Source organism: Drosophila novamexicana, unplaced genomic scaffold, assembly GCF_003285875.2.
Source record: "Drosophila novamexicana strain 15010-1031.04,08,12 unplaced genomic scaffold, DnovRS2.1 tig00000193-arrow-pilon, whole genome shotgun sequence".
In the NCBI taxonomy this organism is placed as follows: domain Eukaryota; kingdom Metazoa; phylum Arthropoda; class Insecta; order Diptera; family Drosophilidae; genus Drosophila; species Drosophila novamexicana.
The window spans coordinates 9,048,250-9,066,843 of record NW_020824787.1 but is presented as its reverse complement, the minus strand read 5'-3'; the positions used below and the strand labels follow the sequence as shown (position 1 = coordinate 9,066,843).

Below are 18,594 nucleotides of genomic sequence, written 5' to 3'. Positions count from 1 at the left end.
CTAAAAGATATGAAAGTATCTAAAGTATATGAAAGTATCTGCAATAGATTCCGTTAGAGGTATAGTCATTCAATACCTATACGCTTCCAGATACTTAAGCACTTCATAGATTCTTTTGATAGACATAGCCAGAAATGACTAAATCAATTTGGCAAACATTTGTATGCCCTTTTGTATTGAAATAAATTTAAATGTAGCCCTGCTGCACAATTGTTGAACTGGACGAATGGCTTTGTTTTAAAGCCGTGTTGCCTCGACTGTAAATAATTGTTAATCGATTTAACAGTTATGTCAAGGAATGTGAAAATAACATATATAGACAGCTAACACCGCGTATACGCGACAATTTTATGATTTTATTGTTACGTTGGACATGAGCCCAATAAAATGCCAATAATCTGTCAATTTGCTAAATCAGTCCCAGTTGGTGGGCCATTAAAGCAGCCGACTGCAACATATATATGGGTGTATCAGAAAGTACGTAACTCGCAATTCCGGTCACAAAAGTTCATAAAACAATATAAAATATCCGTTCGTTTCGTTCGTTGCGCGACAATAAAAAGAGGACGCCGGCAAAAGGCCATGGCCAATAGCGGCCAGAAATTGTCAATGTGTAAATGCGACAAGTTAATTTATTTTTGGGCGCGCAGGCGATAAAAACGCAGCCAGCTTCGAGTCTGACGCGCCGCCAGCAGCAACAACAAGGCCAGCAAATGCGGCAGGGGGAAGGACGGCTGGAGTTGGCAACGATCAACCAATTAAAGGTAACAAAGAACAGCCACAGCAGCTGATAATAAGAGGGCGGCAATAATGGCAACACACAATACAATGAGAACAATGAACCTGTGACAATGTCATTAAGTGGTCAGCATTGCTATGAAAGTTTGTAGCATCCTTTGGCAATGCTCTCGGCAAGGAGTCAAGGCGTGGCAAGGGCAATCACCAAGTGCCCAGCCTCATAAATTTACTCAACAAATTGCCGTCAATAATGATATGGCACCAAAAAACATTCCCTGAACGAAGGAAAGAAATTGAAAACGAAAAGCGAGTCAATAGCGTCTATTTACGACTGCTGAAAAGCTGTTCGGACTACGAGTCGAGCATAGAATTGCACAAGTGAAAGTTTGAAGCAAGTACTAAAGAAGGCAGAAACTCCTTTTAATAAACTACGACAATTAAATACTCTGCATTATTCAGATAAACGCTTTAACTTGATTTGTTATTTTTAAAGAAATAGTTGAGCTTTAAGACAATTTAACAGAGCCAGCGTCTATATCTTAAACAATTCTGATAAATATGTAATTATTTAAATACTGCAAGAATGAATGCATAAGATAACTGTTACATATAATTTATCTTATATATATTATTTCTCACACACCTGACACCTTGCAAAACTGTTTTCTGATCTGATAGCCAACACTAATTGAACACTTTTGTTACTTGCTTACAGTGTCCAGTCCGCCAACCACACAGCCGCCGCCCACAACAACCACATTGCCGACAACAACAACAACGATTAACTTTCCCTATGACGGAAACACACCCTTCAATGGCTTCGGTGGGGATGTGCCCACGAACTCGGTGATTGTGATTGATAAATGTGAGTAGCGAAAGCTTTTGGCTGTCAGTTTTGTTTTATATTGCAGCTGAATTTTATATTCCGTACTCTAAACTAAACTTACAGTGGGCATTAAGTACCAGTCGAATTTAAATGAGATCGGCAAATCCGAACAGAAGCTAATGGGCAGCAATCAGGAGGGCTATGACTGGTCAAAGGGCAAGGCCAGTGCTGGGCTAAGCGCGCGCTCTGTTTGTTGTTGGCTGCTGACGCTTCTCTCGCTGCTGGCAATGCATTCGCAACATTAAAACGTAAAGCAAACTGTATTTAAAAGTGCCATTAAAAGAACCGAAAAATGAAAATTTAAAGAAATAACCAAAAGAACAAAACACAGCCAAGCTAAACTAACAACATGCAGCACACATTGCAACAAAAAAACAAACAAAAAATAACAACAAATAGTTAATTAAGCAATTAGCCAAGTGCAATGCGGTTCAATTTCTGTCTGCCCTGCCCAGCCCATTCCCAAATCGAAATAGCCTGAAAACACAAACAGCTTGAGCCAGTAAATTGATCAACTGAACACATGCTCTTTCGCCCTATATTCGATTGCCTCTTATATCAGATAATTCAATATCTATTTGCAACAATTTCATGTAATGTATGTAACATATGTGTGTATGTATTTCTCAAATTTAGTTTCATTTGGTTCGGTTTCATTAGGTGTAACTACTTTACTTTTGCTGTGCCGTGTAATACTTTCCACAATTATTCCAGAAATTTTACTATCAACAACTAATTTGACTTTACTCGAAAACTTTTTAATAGAAGCGCCTTTGCAAGGCCTGGCAGGAAAGTGCACTAAAATTGTGTTGCCAACCAAATGATAAAATAAGCTAAAACATATGATTTATGTTTTATTGCATAAGAAAAAAATTAAAAAATAATAAAAATAATAAATACGTTTGAATTGTTGACAAATTGTTAAAAAAAAAGCACGCACACACAGTCACATGAAAATTACCGCGAAAATGAAAAATGTAAATAATTAGACATACATAAACAATTGTAAATGATGTACTCGTTATAAGCAATGCATGAACTGCGCTTCAATTTGTATGGACTATATAGACAGCATTCGGATTGTCAAGACCTACAGATAACCATACTCTTAACCAAAAACCCCCAAAGAGCGGCCCGAGGAGGCGCCGGCCCAATGGAATGGCATTAATCAAAATTATGGAAAATCTATGATGACTTGCAGGCAGCGCATTGAAATTAATAATTGATCAAGTCATTTCCAAGGAAATTAAACATATTTATAAATATCCTTAACTATGCTCACATATTCAAATGACAGCCTAATTAAGAACTAAACTAAATATATATATATATATATACATTCATAAATATATCATAGGCTTTAGTTTGTGTTTTTAATTGATAAGAGTGATAATGTACATTTAATGAAATTAATCCGCATTAAGCAACAGGAGACATCGGCATAGACAACATTATGAGATTGCTTTAAATTCAAAAACGATATAAATAAAAAATATGAATATAATTTATTTAAAGAGTATTTTACTTACAAATAATGTTATCAGTTTTAGTTATGCTCACCTTCAGATTGTTCTCAGCACAGTAAGTACAAGACACTTTTTAACTAGATCGAGCTGAATTTACTCAAATTGGTGACGTTTAGCGAAATAAATCGCTGACTAGTTGCGGCGGATTATTAGTTATTCAGCTTAATCCACCACATTCAATCGCATTATCCTGGCATCACTTTTGTATGCACATGCCTCTATGCCCTGTTTTGATTAAAAATTAAAAGGCTACACTCTGAATTGGACATTCATATTGATCTTAAAGAATTGGAATACTTATGGCCAATCGGAGACGTTGATCAGCAGGAGACAAGTAAAACCTGCCCTTTAAATAAATTTAACTGATTTTAAATTTGCATTTTTATAAAAGCAATTGAATTAACATTTTGAATAAAATATGTATGCCTTTTATAACAAAATAGACTTAACTGCGCCCATACCCTTGCAATTCCGACGAGTTCGGTGTACAAAGAATCGCATGATCCAGGGTTTCAACCCGGCGTTAAACGAGATATCAATGAGATTTCGCAACTCACCCATATGCGGTTGCTTGTTTGCAACTGATAAGTATTTAAAATGTAACGGTCGCCAAAATTACATTCGGCATGTCGGTTGGGTCCAAAATTTGACCAAAATTCAGCTGAACTACCAGGCGAACATAAATGTCAGCAGGTAGACAGCACAATTAAAACAGATTGTGCGCCGGCGCGCCATTGGTCACATATATGTATAATGCGCGGTGCAATAACTGTAACTAGCCTTTTGTTTTGATTCCTATAGTGATGCCAAGACACGCCAGTGATGCGTTGAATTTGGCTGAATTTAACAGAAAATGGCTAAAAATAGGACATATCTTCATTCTATGTCTATATTTAAAAAATGTATACATACATGATATTCTAGCTTAAAATAAGCTCAATAAAAATATATATGAGTATTTAAATTTTCAGCCATCTATAAAAATAAATAGCTAGCTTTAGCCATTTTTAGCCATTTTTTGTTAAATTCAGCCAAATTCAACGCAACACTGGCGTGTCTTGGCATCACTATAGGAATCAAAACAAAAGGCTAGTTACAGTTATTGCACCGCGCATTATACATATATGTGACCAATGGCGCGCCGGCGCACAATCTGTTTTAATTGTGCTGTCTACCTGCTGACATTTATGTTCGCCTGGTAGTTCAGCTGAGTTTTGGTCAAATTTTGGACCCAACCGACATGCCGAATGTAATTTTGGCGACCGTTAAATTTTAAATACTTATCAGTTGCAAACAAGCGACCGCATACGGGTGAGATGCGAAAACTTATATTTGTTGCTGTTTATGAAAATGGTTATGCGTAACAACTATTTTTTCCCTTTGTGAGCAAAATATAATATACATATATATAATCAAAGAAACGTTTGTTTATTTATATCCATTAATTTTGCTATGCTAAGGTGTTTGGCTCCAATTAACTTGAGTAGGAGCAGGGACATTTTGGTCGCACCATTATTTGCACCACTTTGTATGAATACTCCGTGCCTAGCCACGTAATCCAAAACATACCTTTTGAAAATAATTTACTGTTGTCCTTGCCAGCCAAATAGAGTCCGAATAGATTGCTTAAAGCATAACGAATTTAAAATACACTCTATGCTATTTAAGAGGTGTTTGATAGACTCACCTGTCGCTACAATCAGCATACCACCAAGCACCCATACGCTCAATGGCACAGTTTTGGGAATTAGCATCGTTGTCATTGTCATGTGTGGAGAATTTCTTTTTGGCGTGACGTGTTAGAGAATCGCCCGCATCTCCGGAATAATTGCCCAATTTTGTTATGGCATATTTTTCACTTGCTGTATCAACTAAAAATTCATCATAACGTGTATAACGCTTATTGCCCGAGAAGTCCTCAAAGTAGATATAGAGTTCGTGCGGCTGTGAGGCAGTTATGGCGTGTAGTTTATCCAGACCAATAAAGAATTCATTTGTCAGATTGCCGAACCCTTGCTTATATTCCCGTCAGTTGCGAAAGAAGTTTAGATCGCCGACAGTTCGGGATGCAATCACCGTCCAGCCCGGACCGGCTAGATTTGAATTACACAGCACTTGAAAGGGTGGCAGACCCGTAACATTGGCCGTATAAATGCCATGTGCATTTCTATATGGTGGACATGACGAAGGCAAACTCTTCAAAGTGTGGGTCGCGTTGGTATCTATAAGCTTCCTAATAATATCCGTCGCTGTTAAGTTTTTCAGCTCACTAGAATTGTTATCATAATTGGCCTGTATATACTCATCGACCATTCCGTACAGCTCATTTAGTTCCTCCTTTAATCTGTCAATTAAAAGGGGGAATAACATTTGTATAGAATTTTTAATTATATACGACCCTATATATATATACTATAAACTATACCTGAAAATGTCTGAATGAGCGGCGCTGCCAACAACAACTTCTGCAGCACTTTTGGGTTCATCTACTGGAATTTCATATGATGTAGATCCGTACTGAAACATATATATTTTAAATATCTGCACAAATGAAAATACTTTAAATTACATTAAATGGTCGTCGTACGGAAACACTAAGACAATCCTGTGAAAAATAGCACACGAGTGCCAAGCTAATCCAGAAGAACCTCATCGCAGCGCAACTTCTTGTTAACTGATGAATAATTTGTGAGCGATGCATTTAAGTAGATCGTACGATCGCGTTCGCCAGAAGTCTTGTCTATATTTGATAAGAATAAGTTAAATACACTTCCTCTGCTATAAGCCATACGTATTTATGCATATGAATTTATACAATTAAGAGATGCCCTGTCTGAACAATATGCATATTTATATTAATAACAATCTCATTTCGATAGTCAACCATGACTGACCAATCCATATTTAGAAGCATAGCACAGTTTTATAGTCAGTCGATATTTGATTTTATTCGATTTCATGTTTGTGCAGCACTTTGGGTACTAGAACGTGAAATTGTTATTGAGTCCGGGGGCGTTACCCACTTGGCTGCCAACTGCACATTGCACATCAGCAAATGCTTACAGCTGGCGGAGGACATTGTTGCTGCATAGCTAAGCTCTTCGCAAGACTTGTTTGTTGCCCGCAAAAACCCCAAGCAAATATTTTGACAAGCGGCGGCAAGAGCAACGTGATGCCACTTGTACTACGTGGCGTATGCCCAATGCAAGCACAAAAGAGCCCCAAATGTGCTAAAGACGCTGATGATGCATTCAGCATTCTACTTGACAACTAAAGCTGAATTGGCCAATTCAACTGCAGGTTGTAGCACTTTTAATGGCAACACTTTGGCTGGTCAACAAAACCACCTACAGATTCAATATGCTTTGATTTAAAAAGTAATGCGAAAATAATTTTTAAAAAATTCAGTAAGTCCGAAGGTTATCATTAAGCATTGATTTAGCAATCCGTAACAATATTAAAATGGGCAAAGTATAAACCAAAAAGCGATTCTCAGAACTATGCCTCGATTTAGAGATTTGACAATTCGCACACACAAATAACATACTAAAAATTCCATTATCATTTCATATAGTTTTTGGCTTAGTTCTTAATTCCTAATAATAAGAATTTCCATTTCCTAATTTGTCATAATTATAAATTATTTTGACTTAGCTTTTATTTCAAACGTTTTGAAAGATAAAAAAATTAAATGCTTGATATTAGTTTTAATTCTAGGAAAATTGCCAGTGCCAATTATTAGCTTAATTATTTGATATATGTATATATATTTTACAGGTGCTTCCTATTTTGAAAGTAATTTGCGTGGCCATTTTTAATCAAGCATGCAGCTGTCAATAAATGAAGCTCATAATTAACGATGTACTCTGGCATGTGTTAACTTTTAAAAAAGTTGATAAGGAATAAAATATTTGTAACATTACATGTTTGTGCTTATATGCTACTAATTAAAAATAATTATTGTTGATTGAAAGTTGTTAGGATTAAACCGCTACGGCGCGTTGGTCCAGCAGCGTGTCGATGATCTTCTCGATGTGCTCACTGCAACTGCCAAGACAGGTGTCCGCGTACTCGACAAGAAACTGCATGAAACTCTCCAGCTCTTCCATGGAGCAGGCGCGGAATCCGCTGCTGCGGGCGATATTATCAATAGTGCGCAGCTTGTGGGCATATTCGGGCTTGCTGCGGCAATGCTTCAGCGTGGCCTCGGTTAGTTTTGAGGGCAGCTCGTAGTTGCGTATGCGCTGCTCGACGCTTTTAAGCTTGGTTTGCTGCTGCTGCAGGATGCGCAGCATTTGTGGCATGCTCATGGGCTTCGCACGGACGACGGGCAATGTTTTGTCGAAGAGCTCATCCAGCGGCACAGCCTCATAGTCCTGGCTAAACAGGTCCGGCGAGAACGAGAGTCGACCGCTGTTATTGCTGAAGCTGTCCGATTCAAATTCGGTCTGGTCCAGATCGCTGGTCTTGATGGCATTGTTAGAGTTGTTGTAGTGGTTACTGGGCCAAGCGTACTTGCTGCGTCCCTCCAGTCCATTGCTGTTGCCCGTCTGCAGGCCCACCAGCATGCTGTAGCTGCTCTCAATGGAGAACTTGGGCATTGTGTGCCAGAACTCGGGCACGCAGCTGAACTCAAATTGATCGACGCCAAAGCGCAGCTCGCAATCAGGACTAGTGATCAGCTCCGTGTCGAGGAAATGAAACAGACGTTCAATCTTCTCGCTGGGCATGTGCTTGCCGCTAAAGGGCACGGCCAGATCGCCGCTGGCGAACCAATAATGCGAGAAGCCCTTTACGCTAGGCGGTCGCTCTGGCAGCTCCTTGGTCTTGGCCTCTTGCTGGCCAGCAGTTGACCTGCAAAACTTGTGTCCATCAATGCCGAAAGTCAGCTCACGTGTTTCCCAGGTTTTTTGAGTAAAGATCTCGTAGAGCAGACGCAGTCGCTCCGGTGTATTGTGCACAATATCCAATGCGACCGTAAAATCTCCGGCGCTGATCCAAAACTTGGACTGCGGCTTGCTTGGCGGCAGCTCTTCCAGCTGCGATGAGCTCATTTCGACAGTGGGTGCATTGGCAAAGAACTCGCGCTCACTGCAGGTCGGCGTTGTTGGCGCATCGGACGAGCTAGCCAAGTCCAATGGATGATCCTCTCGTATCACTTGCATAGCCAAGGAGCTGCGACGCGACTTGTCCAGCTGCTGCCCAGTTGCACCAATGGGACTGAAGAGCTGCTGATGCGCGGCACTCGAATAATTGTGTGCCTTTACCGGCGTGGAAAAGCCCGAGGGCTTTGTTTGAGTCATGCCAAGTGAGGAACGCCGCAACGGACTGTTATCCATGGCATCATTGGAGCACGTCTCAAAGCCCTGATCTATAAAACTGTCGCGGAGCTGCGGATCCAACGATTGGCGCGGTGTCTGCGAGGGCGACTGATCGCTGTCCGCATTGGGCGATGGCGAGGACATCACCGTCAAGGTATACGCGGACTTGATCTTTCTGGGCGAGTTCACCTGACGCATCAGCGACTTGTCCAGCTCAATGTAGCTCTGCTCCGGCATTGGCGGCGGTGCAGCAGCTTGAACTGGTGCTGGTGCTGGTGCTGGTGCTACACTTGATGGCTTCTTCTTGGCTTGCAGTACCGCTGGCTTGTAGTCGGAGTCAGAGTCGGTACTGGTCACAGCATTGGCAGTGGCTTCTACAATGGAGTTCTCCTTCTTCCAGGTGAGCGTGCGGCGCATTTTCTTCTTACGCGGCGGTCGCACGGGCTTCGCAAAGTCAAAGTCTGGAGCTTCTTCTGGTGTTGCTGGCATTTCTGGCTGGGATTCATCGCTGGTTATCTGTGCAGACAATTGAAATAAATTCAAATTAAATTTAAAATAAATCCAGTTTAGATTCGTGATTGCACGAAAGAGTTTACGATTTAGATTTTAGAGAAATTGATAGGCAAGAATAAAACGAATCATGAAATGTTTAAAATAGACAGACTTTTTGTTGGGATGGAAATCTAATTCGGTTTTAAAATACTGCGCTATATTTTGTTCAAGATATCAATAACAATATTTTTTCAATGACTCGATATCGGCTTTCAGTTAGAAAACCGCCAAAAATTTCAGTGCACTCACCTTTGGCAGTGTAGACAATCCAGACTCACTTTCCTCAGCATCTGATTGCTTGCAACTCGATGAGCTGCTCGATGTTATGCAAGTGGATTGCATTTGGCCCAGACTTGGACGCGGCGCAGGTACAGGCGGCGCTTGACGTTTTATTTTGCGCGGTGTGGGCGTGACGGCCGTTGGGTTTGTTGCCGTGTCCACGTCCTTTTCGTCCACATGACTCGATTCCTTAGTTTTGCTCTCTAGCTCCAGCTTGGCAATAGCCTCCTCGAGCAAACGTTCCACGGCAGACTTCTGGCTCATGTCGCCAATGGAACCGGCGGTGATCTGGGCCGGCTGCTCGTCGCTGCTGGCAATCTCAATCGTCTGATCGCTGTTGGATACGCTTGTTATGTCGAAGAGCACGCCATTCTCGGCAGTTAGCCAGCTGTAGAAAAGACTCTCGAGCGGTTCGTTTTGAAAAAACGGAAGACTATCATTTCCGGCGCGCTCCTGACGTGTGCGTCGTATCTTCTTGGGCGGCGCATACGCCTCCGTCGGCAGCACGCTGCGTATGGCTGACAAATTGCGCTTCTGCGAGGCGCACTGCTCGCGCTCGTGCAATAGACGGCCACCTGGCATGGCAATCACATGTCGCTCCGGACTGGGCTTGATCACCACAGTCAGCGTGCTCACATGCAGCGAAGGTGTTGGCGGCTTGGCCGGCATTGTTGCCGGTCGTGGTGGCGTGGACTCCAGCACGCACTTGGCCTCCAGTTCCTGGGCCAAATGCTTAACGCTGGCCTGCTGCTCGGCCACCACCTCGCCGCGTGCCATTTGCTTTTTGACCTGCGCTTTAAGATCGGCCGCATGCTCATTGAATTTGGGATGCTTGGCGGCAATGTCGCTAACAAACTTATTGAAGAGCAACACCTTATCCCTGACGCTCAGCTCTCGGAACACATCCTCGGCCACCAGGCAGGGACCTTGAACAACAGACTCCTGCTGCTGCTGCTGCAAATGCTCCTGCTGTTGCTGCAGATGCTGCTGTAGCTGCTGCTGCAGATGCTGATGCTGCTGCGATCTGGGCTGTGGCTTGGGCTCCGGTGAGAGTGATAGCTCATTGTGCAGCGCGGCGTATTGCGGCGGGTCAGCGCGCCGCATTACCTGATTGAACTTCGAGTTGAATAATTGGGCTATCTCCTTGACCTTCATGGGCAGCTTGCCGCTGGTCTTGTTGTTGGCGCCACGTACCGCCTGTGGTGTTGCCAGTTGCGGCTGTTCGTATTTTTGTTTCAACTCGTTGATCTTCTGCTTGCAACTGTCCACTCTTTGCTTGGGCAGCGGCACGGGTTGGCTGGCCAGTTTGGCAATGGCGCTGGCTACTTTGCCCGAGCAGGGGGCAGTCCTTATGATGACATCTTTGCTAGGCGTAACAGGCACCTCTTCATCAAAGTACTTCATGAGGTTCTCAATGCTGGACAAGTCCAGGTCGGTGACTTGTATGCGGGACGGTGTCACGTATGAGTTTTGGTGCTCCAAGGCGGTTAGGAAGCGATCATCGTCCAGTGAGGAGACCTCAAAGAGCTCCTCGCGCGTCATTGTGGCACGCAGCAGTCCACGCCCATCGCTGACATCGCAGTAGGCGTGGCGTGACCGTCGCTCCTCAATCTCCGCATTCAGTTGAAGCAGCTCGCTCAGATCGGCGCTGTTCATGGTCGCCGTGTCCATGACGAGCTCGTTCTGCTTGTGATTACTGTTGGGTGTGGAATTGCTTAGCACCATATTGAAATATTTTTTGTTTAATTTTAGTTTTTTTTTTGTTTGCGTTGTTCACGTTAGACGTTGCAGTTTGTAACTGTGAGCGGTGACGCTAGCGCGGCGCCTTTTAACCGGCCACAGGTAAGCGGCATGCAAATTTTATTACACCCGCTAATCTGGTCTGCATCAGGTATTCTAATCGAGGCACAGCTGCGGTTCTGGGTTTTCACTAGATTTCATTAGCGGCGCGTACCTTCCAGGAAGCCTCTAATTCGCTGACCTGTGGATGGCTGTGAAAAAGGTAACAGGTAAGTGGAATATCATCTAGAAGCGTCCATCGGCAATACGTTAATCAAGTTAAGAGAGTGCGCTCGTTGACTTGCCACATGAGCACGGCACTTTGGGCTACGTTTAAATGATGATAATAAAAGGTACAGTAATTTACGGATGAACAAACATGTTGCCAGTTTATGAGCATTGCGACAGTTACAAAAGCAGGCATTCGATCCTTAACAAGAATTATAATTGTTGCCACACATCAAAATATGATCAAAGTTAAGTTCTATGCGTGGATAGAATATTTGTAATAATTAAAAGTAGTCTTCAGCATGCATATATCGTAAATTCGGGTAAAGAAGTCTCAGGAGGTTGACTAAGCAAACGACTTTGCGTATTTAAGTATGAAAATGTTATAGAAAATATTTGGTATACCACATGTGCCCAAAAGTATGCAACGAACTGCTTTATGCCAGTGCCAAAGAGCTCCAAAGAGCTTGCGAGGAGCTGACAGGAATCACCACAAAATGCGAGTACTAACTAGACCCCAGAGAGCTGTGAACGACAATAAAAATCACATACGAAAATTTTAACTTGTCGCCGGGTGAAGCACTTGGGTTGAGCTTTGATTTCATTGGATTTGGGACAGCTGGCAATGTCGCCGCGAGAGCTGAAACTTTGTTGGCATCGCCATTTGGCGCCTTATGCAAATCGGCACCAAAGCTGTAAACGAGAGGAGATTCAGCAGGTGCTAAGTTTAGAATTGCTGCTGAATGCTGATGATGACATTTGTGAGTTGGTGGCAACGCATTTGATATCTGCGACTGAGTTTGGGCCTTAAATTCGACCATTTCAATTTGCTAATAGCCACGTGGCATATTTCCACGCATGGAGAGTTGCATCCAGTGAATCTAGTCTAGACAACAAATTTGCCAAACAAAAAGCATTGGGTAAAAGGTTTTTCACGTTTTTTACATTATTTTTTTTTCTCCCTCTGCTGTACCGTTTCTTTGTCTGAATGTCTGTCTGTTTGTTTGTTTGCTTGCCTCGCTTTCAATAACTTTAATATCATTTCTATAGCGCACAGACGCCGGAAATTGAATTACTTGAGTAACTTGAGAGCCAAAAAATAAAAGCAAACTAAACACAGAAGGTGGGGCTTGGTGTATAAGCGCGGTTATTCATTGACTTTAAGATGCAGAGCCAACCGCAAGCATTTAGTGCTCCCCTTTGCGCCCATCGCAATAAGTGCATGGAGGTTACAACTTATTTTGGAACCAGGACTAACGGATGGAAATCTGGTTAGGGGAAGAAGGAGCCGTATGCCGAGTGCATGCGTAAGTGAGCATTTAACAAGGCAAACAGTTTGCGCGGCCCGAACTCAACCCGATTGCAAGTTACTTTTGCTTTTAATGCGCTGCTCGTTGAGTCGTGAGGCACAACTTTGTATACCCTTTCACATGCGCAGCTTTAGCTAACCTGAATGCCCCGACTTTTTGCTGCTAGCCTTATCTAAACAGGGAAGCTTCTTGATGAAAAGCCACTCATCTGAATATCTATACTTAATGGCTATGATGCCCATTATAGCTGAGTTAAATTGGCGAGATCTTCAGCAAGCACAACTGGGATATGATAGGCAATGATCAGCATTTCGTAGAGCCGCACTCTGCCGTTCCTTTCGTGACTTGCCAAGCGTAATTGAATTATGAAAATCGGGCTTCGACAAGGCGGCGTTGCCAGCCGCAGCTGCCGATGCATTGAGCCAGGCAACTCGGCAAGGACATGAAAAGGGACATGGGATGAGCATGGACATGGGCATGGGTTTGGCCACCATTGAACCGTTAACAGCATTTTAAACATGCTTGCACTTTCATGGATGCGCACACATACACACACACACATGCACACTCACTGCTGAGAGATATAGCGCTATGTGGAGATTAATTTTCACGTTTTCCTCGTGTTAATAATTTAATAAATTAAAATGAAATTTTGCTTTACAGCGCTCAAAATCGCTTTACTCTTTGCCACGTTGCTTTACACCAGCACATCATGAAATATGTGACGAAAAAGTACAATTTTTAATATAAATAATTGTTGTATAGCTTTCACTTTGTCATACACTGTGTGCACACAAAGGCATATGTACTTGTATATCGTTTTTGCAGCTTATCAAAAATATATATACATTAAGTAGTTGCAAATATTTCGCATACTATTTCGGTACTAACTGTCTTTGACAAGGACTTAATGTTCGTTAAAAATATTGCGTGCTTAAAAAATTGTTATTAATTCACGCGCTGTCAATTTTGCTGACTGGCCAAGTCACGGATGTGTGTGTATGTGTGTGAATGCCACAAATTGCGATTTAATTAAAATGCAATCAATTATAAGCAAATCAAGCAGATGCTTTAATGATTAGGCCATAAATAGTGTCAGGAAATACATTAAAAAACATCGTTAAATAAAAATTCAAGCACAGTTTTTTGATAGACCACACAACTAATTCGATTCATCAAGCTTTAATTTTCTCTGAAATCGATGCACTTTCGTAGCTATAGAAAATATTTATGTGATCAATTTATTCGCCAATTATTGCTGATCATGAATATGCATAGCTCATCATAAGGCTGCATATGGAGATACGACCAATCTATTTTACCAGGTAACCAGGTAACTACAATATCCATACCCAATGATGCGGTCAGTCTAATTACCAATTTTTGAAGAACGTGAATGGAATGAAAATACTCATTCGACAAAGACAGCATTTGGCTAGACTACTGGGATAGGGTTTAGATGATGAATATCAAATTTGAATTGTTATTTGAAATTGATTTCTTCACATGGAAACTAACAAATACTAGCGCAAGAAGCACAATTGGTGCTGAAACAATCAGTCAACGACAAATTGTGCTCTATGGGATCACTAATGGGCCTGATAAGCCGGCGAGTGCTACAAACGTCACAAGTCGACGACGGCACAAAGGAAACGATTGCCATCAAACTCATCTCTCGCAACTTGACACTCGCCAGTCGCCACTCGCGACTCGCTGCTGGCAGTTGGGGAGTCAAGAGTTCAATGCGCAGTGGCCACCGGCCGGGCCCCCTCTCCACACGACAAAGAAGCCTCGGCTCGAGTTAATGTTTACCAAATGCATAAGCGATGGCCAGCATATCGCCGCGGTTGCCGGTTCTCTGACCCCCGTGCGAACCTCTCGTGCTTGGGGTTACTCATTAATTGCAACGCCAAATTGCGTCATCCGTTAATTCAATGCCTTATCAGGCGCGGCAGCCGAACGATGGCGACGCTGATGACAATTAATAACTAAATCGTGAATTGAAACAATTTTCGAATTGTAATTCAAGCCGAGCCGCGCTGCACTGACATAAATAAAGCTGTGATTCCTGCTCAAAAAAAAACCATACCAAACGAAAATTTGCATATGTATAGTTTTTCCGATCGTATAGACTGAGCATTAGCTTAAGTAGGGTAAAAGGCGAGTTACAGAGGCAGAAACTATGATAAACGATTAAGTCGGATTGTTCAGCAAGATTAGAGAATACAATTTACATATAGTTTTTTAAGTTACCTTAACAATTTTGATATTTTAGAATATTTAGCTCGTTAATGATATAAATTATAATGCTTTATTGCAATACATGCCAGATTTTTAAATGTGTATCAGTAAATTTATCAATTAGTTGGTTTACATATTTCAACATAATTAACCAAGTTTTTAAATGGGAAAATATTTGTTTAATATATTTTTAAATCACTTGCATTTCGTGCAGTGTATCATAGATAAGCCCGCCGCACACTAACTAAAAGAAAAGACGTATTTAAACGTTGATAAGCAAGTCAAGCAAAAAAAAATGTAAAAAGCGCGCTGCAAGAATTTAACACACACAAGCACTCGTACACACACACACACACACAGAAAATACATAAATGTGTATGTGTCGAATGAATTAAATACGAATACATAAAAATTGAAAACGCGTGAAACGAGTTTTTAGTTGATTTTTAGCAAGCGGCGAACGCGCAACGAAACCTTCTGCAAATCAAAACGGAAATTGTGAAATACTCAAAAATATACAAAGAAATATTTTTGTAACACCTTTCTGACATGTGTGCGCCTAAAAGAAACCAAATACATCAACAACAACAACAACAACAATTGCTGCTCCGAACTGCAGTGCACAGCATACAAAACTAAAACCAAACAAATCTGTTAAAGAAACGACAAGTTTCGACAAAAGTGTTAAAGCAAATAAGCAAAGTTTAGCTCAAGTGAAAATGCCACGCCTTTGGGCGCTCTGCTTGCTACTGGCCAGCGCCAAGGCGCTGCCTACCAATCAGCTCAACAAAAGCTGCCGCCTTAGGGCAGCCGATACATCCACAGAGCCAACCTGCAGCACGGATATCAATTTGAGGCACATCCAATTGCTGGAGCAATACATGCTGCCCGAGCTGGATGCGTGCCAGGACTTTTATAAGTACGCCTGCGGCAATTGGCGGTCGGTGCATGAAGCAGGCGTATCGGCCATGTCGCTGAGCGGCGCACGCATCGATCAACGCTATGTGGAGCTGTTCGAGCGTCTGCTGGATGAGCCACAAGCGCCGGAGCACGAGCTGCCCATGTATTCGAAGCTGTTGCGGTACTATCAGAGCTGCAGGGCATTGGGTAAGCCGCGCCTGCGTCGCTATTTGGAGCAGCTGCCGCACACGGCCAACAATCATTGGGCAGAGCTGTTGGCGCTGCTGGGACGCTATGGCTATCACGAGCACTATGTGAAGATCGAGGTGAGCCAGCACAATGCCACACAGCATATGCTGGTCGTGCAGCCGCATAACTACAATCTCAGCCTGAATCTCAGCATGATTATCTACAAAGCTCTAAGGCGACACACGCACGGCCTGCTGCCCAATCTGACGCAGTTGCGCGAACGCTTCGGGCAACTGGAGGCAACACTGCAGCAAATGGCGAGACCGGCCAACAGCAGCAGCGAGGAGGAGACGCTTCGCAACTATACACTAGAGCAACTGCAGCAGGAGCTGCCACAATTCAACTGGACGCATGCATTGCAGCTGCAATTGGGCGCCACATATCCAGGCAGCCATCAGCTGCTGGTGGATGATGTGCCGGCGCTGCGGCATCTGATCGCATTCCTCAACCGGGCCGATGCACGGCTGCTGCAGTTGTACAGCTGGGCGCGTTTCCTGCAGCATCTGATGCAGCTACCCCACAATCCGCTGAGCAACAGCCACTCCAGCTCCAGGTCCATTTGTGTGCAGCACATGCGTAAAACGCTCTACCTGCCCATGAATTTTGTATACGAGCACAGTTATTATGGCCGGCAGCGTGCCGCGGACGAGCGGGTCATCTTTGGCGTCTTTGAGGAGCTGAAAACACAGTTCGCCCAGCAGCTGCGACGCAATGAGTTTGGCCTGGAGGCCCCGCTGCTCCAGGCGCTGCTGGCTAAGGTGCATGGCTTGCGACTCAACCTGGGCAACATGCCGGCCAACGCGAGCACTGAGTTTTATGTGGATTGCGAACAGCACTGGCGGGTGGGCGGTGACTTCTATGAGAATCATTTGCAGAGCCTGCTGCACTACTATGCACATCTGGCGGAGCTGGAGCGCAGTGCGAATGCCAGCATGCGTCAGCTGTGGTACAGCTTCAATCATCATGGACCCGGGCTGACCGATAATATTGATGCCACGCCGTATTTCTACTGTCTGGGTAGCATCATCATTATGCCCTATGCCTATGTGCAGCTTCCCTTCTACGACGCACAGTTTTGGCCAGCTCTGCTCTACGGCGATTTGGCCAACACACTGGGTCACGAGATGCTGCACGCCTTTGACACCTACTTCGTGGACTACGATGCCCAGGGTGTTATGCGCGATTACAGTGATCAGTTGCTGCTGAACGACCACTACGTGGATGCGGTGAACTGTCTCAATGACAGCGAGGTCTTCATGCTGAATGAACGTGCCGCGGACATCAGCGGCACACGCCTGGCGCTGCAGACCTACATGCAACAGCCGGCGGAGAGGCGCAACAATGGACGCTTGTACTTTCTGCAATTCGCGCAATTCTTTTGCGGCGAGGAGGCGGACATATTCCATGACACGGGCAGCAAGCGCCTAAACTATGCGCTGGCGCAGATGCCCGAATTTGCAGAGGTATTCCAGTGTGCCCAGGGCTCGCCCATGAATCCCGTGCAGCGCTGCCGATTCTGGTAGCATCATGAATATATAGTGAATATATAGTGTATACAATCGTAACTGCTGTATAGCTTTAACTAGTTAAGCCATCAAGTATTGTAAATAAAAATATGCTTAAGTAACTGCTCTCGCTTCCTTCCTTTCACACTTTCTTCTCTGCTGTAGCCATATGAGGCACATCAATATGCGGCACACATATGCCCACAGAAATCCTTGACAGCCTCGCAGCAAAGCACAAGCAGCGGGATTTGGCGGGGAAAGGTAACTTGCAGCCAGCGAGACAAGTTAATTTTCAATTACGTGCACAACGTGCGAGCCAGGCAAAAGTCGAAAGCCAACAGCATACGCGACTGCGCCTACAACTGAGGCAAGCGAAAAATGATGCAGCCTGGCAGCTGGTGAGGCAGTAGGCCACATGAACTTGCAAATGACCTGATCCAAAGAGACGCTAAAGACATAAATACATAAATGCAGGCAGATGTAAGTTTTCATACGAATGCTAGTGTTTCTAAGGAAACTGTGTATTTCCCACATGCCAGAAGTTAGCTTGATTTAATATTTGATTTTATTATGCAGAACAAATGATTTCTTGAGGATAATGAATCTGCGACCGTGTCCTTCACAAATGTCTATAGACATCGAATTCCATGAAAATGCAATATCAAAAATTGTTCTGAATTGAATGTATGTTTAAGCATTCCGTCAGCTTTAAAAAAGTGTTGCATCAGTTTTCTGTGTTTCAACTGAGCAAAGTTTAACAAGTAAAAAATTAGATTTTAAATGAGCTGAATAGTATATATATATATATGTGTATATATGTGCATATGTTAAATATATTATGTATGCTTCAAAGGCACCAATTCCCCGACTAGTTTTAAGCTTTCGCCTATAACTTTCAACTTTCGATATTATATATATATATATATATATATTTAAACATTTGTGTGCCTTTCCGTGACTTGCAAAAAAAGTGTTAGAATTTGCGCAACATTTGACATCAACTTGGTAATTTGTAAGGTACGCAATTCAATTAATTTCGGTGAATTTACAAAATCGAATAGAAATTACATTTAATTTACC

The 18,594-nt window shown here is 43.0% G+C and overlaps 4 protein-coding genes across 4 annotated transcripts in view; 2 read left to right on the top strand and 2 right to left on the bottom strand.

Moving 5' to 3' along the window:
• LOC115759127 (neurotrimin) overlaps positions 1-2,521 on the top strand; it is a 60,913-nt gene extending 58,392 nt beyond the window's left edge. Inside the window, exons 8-9 of the mRNA XM_030699971.1 lie at positions 1,454-1,603; positions 1,688-2,521. Of these exons, the coding sequence (XP_030555831.1) occupies positions 1,454-1,603; positions 1,688-1,869 (332 nt within the window). The 3' untranslated portion in view covers positions 1,870-2,521. The remainder of the gene's footprint in view (positions 1-1,453; positions 1,604-1,687) is intronic.
• Positions 2,522-4,624: 2,103 nt separating this feature from the next.
• LOC115759342 (ficolin-1) lies at positions 4,625-6,229 on the bottom strand. Its single transcript, XM_030700261.1, is given in 3 exon segments — positions 4,625-4,775; positions 4,838-5,494; positions 6,174-6,229. Coding segments are annotated over 3 exon segments (864 nt in total).
• A 904-nt stretch (positions 6,230-7,133) lies between these two features.
• LOC115759066 lies at positions 7,134-11,042 on the bottom strand. Its single transcript, XM_030699894.1, has 2 exons — positions 9,273-11,042; positions 7,134-8,987 (listed from the first exon to the last, which is right to left on the bottom strand). The coding sequence occupies exons 1-2, from the start codon at positions 11,025-11,027 to the stop codon at positions 7,134-7,136; spliced, it is 3,609 nt and encodes a 1,202-aa protein (XP_030555754.1). The 5' UTR covers positions 11,028-11,042.
• Positions 11,043-15,328: 4,286 nt separating this feature from the next.
• Positions 15,329-17,591, top strand: LOC115758792 (endothelin-converting enzyme 2). The gene has a single exon (XM_030699565.1). The coding sequence runs from the start codon at positions 15,580-15,582 to the stop codon at positions 17,530-17,532; it is 1,953 nt and encodes a 650-aa protein (XP_030555425.1). The 5' UTR covers positions 15,329-15,579; the 3' UTR covers positions 17,533-17,591.
• Positions 17,592-18,594: the final 1,003 nt, after the last annotated feature.